At 73.8% G+C, this 1,814-nt stretch overlaps 1 protein-coding gene across 1 annotated transcript in view; it reads left to right on the forward strand.

Annotated features, from left to right (window-relative positions):
* Positions 1-1,727, forward strand: part of ADAMTS10 (ADAM metallopeptidase with thrombospondin type 1 motif, 10) — a 10,576-nt gene extending 8,849 nt beyond the window's left edge. Inside the window, exons 14-19 of the mRNA XM_004688955.2 lie at positions 3-108; positions 458-538; positions 604-767; positions 843-969; positions 1,050-1,179; positions 1,457-1,727. Of these exons, the coding sequence (XP_004689012.1) occupies positions 3-108; positions 458-538; positions 604-767; positions 843-969; positions 1,050-1,179; positions 1,457-1,727 (879 nt within the window). The remainder of the gene's footprint in view (positions 1-2; positions 109-457; positions 539-603; positions 768-842; positions 970-1,049; positions 1,180-1,456) is intronic.
* Positions 1,728-1,814: the final 87 nt, after the last annotated feature.

Below are 1,814 nucleotides of genomic sequence, written 5' to 3' on the forward strand. Positions count from 1 at the left end.
GGGTCCTGGGCTCCGACCTGCGTGAGGACAAGTGTCGGGTGTGTGGGGGCGACGGCAGCGCCTGCCAGACCATCGAGGGGGTCTTCAGCCCGGACTTGCCCGGGGCTGGTAAGACCCCGTTTCCCTCCACGCCCCCCACTTCTCCAGCGGCAGGGCGCCCCTGTCCCCGTAGCCAAGGCAGCAGCTCCTCAGACCCAGAGGCTCGTGGGGTGTCGGGAGCCCCAGGTAGTCCCGGGGTCGCAGCGGCGCCCCAGTGAGGGCCTGGGGCCCCCGGTGCACCCGGGCCGGTGGGTAATTGCGGGGGGGGGGTTGGCTTCACCCGCCCTCCCGCTCCTGAGCTTCCTGTCAGCTGTTATCCCTGCCCCACAGGCTGGAGCTGGGGTCCAGGGGTCAGCGCCGTCATGGGGAGCCGGGGTGGGGGCTGGCGCCGGGGGTGACAGCTAAACTCGCCGTCCAGGATACGAGGAGGTCGTCTGGATCCCCAAGGGCTCCGTGCACATCTTCCTCCAGGACCTGAACCTCTCCCTCAGCCACCTGGGTGAGCCAGGCGCAGGGTGGGCGGGGGCCCGCGAGGCTGGCTGCTGACCGCCGCACTGCCCCCAGCCCTCAAGGGGGACCAGGAATCGCTGCTGCTGGAGGGGCTGCCGGGGACACCCCAGCCCCACCGCCTGCCCCTGGCCGGGACCACCTTCCAGCTGCGACAAGGGCCAGACCAGACCCAGAGCCTGGAGGCCCTGGGGCCCATCAACGCGTCTCTCGTCGTCATGGTGACCGTGGGGGGGCAGGGGTCCCTGTGCGGCTGCAGCTCACGCCGCTGGCTGACCTCCGCCGCTGCCCGCCAGGTGCTGGCCCAGGCCGAGCTGCCCGCCCTCCGCTACCGCTTCAACGCGCCCATCGCCCGGGACGCGCCGCCACCCTACTCCTGGCACTACGCGCTCTGGACCAAGTGCTCGGCCCAGTGTGCGGGTGGTGAGGCCCGGTGGGCTGGGGGGCGGGGCGGCCACCCCCGGGCGCAGCCGGCGGGCTGAGCGGCCTCTCCCCCACGCCAGGCAGCCAGGTGCAGTCCGTGGAGTGCCGGAACCAGCTGGACAGCTCGGCCGTGGCCCCCCACCACTGCAGCGCCCACAGCAAGCTGCCCAAGAGGCAGCGGGCCTGCAACACGGAGCCCTGCCCACCCGAGTGAGTGCCCGCTGGGGCAGGCGCCCCTTGCCTGAGGGGTGGTGCCCCATCCCGGGTGGGGGTGGCAGCGCTCCCCCAAGGTGGGATCGCGGGGATCGCGGCTCTGTGGCCAGACCCGGATAAGCCTCTCCTGGGCTGGTGACCCCCCGCGGGGCGACCCAAGGGGGGGCTGTGCTGGCGCCACAGTCGGGGTTTCCAGATGACGCTGGGGGGGCAGGAGGGTGCGGGGCGGGGGGGGCGTGCCCTGCGCAGCTCTCCCAGCCCCGCGCCTCCCCAGCTGGGTTGTAGGGAACTGGTCTCGCTGCAGCCGCAGCTGCGATGCCGGCGTGCGCAGCCGGTCCGTCGTGTGCCAGCGCCGGGTGTCCGCGGCGGAGGAGAAGGCCCTGGACGACAGCGCGTGCCCGCAGCCGCGCCCGCCCATCCTGGAGGCCTGCCACGGGCCCACCTGCCCCCCGGAGTGGACCACCCTTGACTGGTCCGAGGTGGGCTCCCTCCCCCACCCGCCCAGCGGCCTCCCTGGTACGATGGGGGGGCGGGGCGCTGAGTAGGGTGCCCACGGGGCCCCTCTGCAGGCACAAGCCCCTCCCGCCACCCCTGCCCGCGCTGGCCGTCGTTCCGAAGTTAGCTGCCCCCCC

This window comes from Condylura cristata, unplaced genomic scaffold (genome assembly GCF_000260355.1).
Source record: "Condylura cristata isolate star-nosed mole 26May11 unplaced genomic scaffold, ConCri1.0 scaffold00025, whole genome shotgun sequence".
Taxonomy (NCBI): domain Eukaryota; kingdom Metazoa; phylum Chordata; class Mammalia; order Eulipotyphla; family Talpidae; genus Condylura; species Condylura cristata.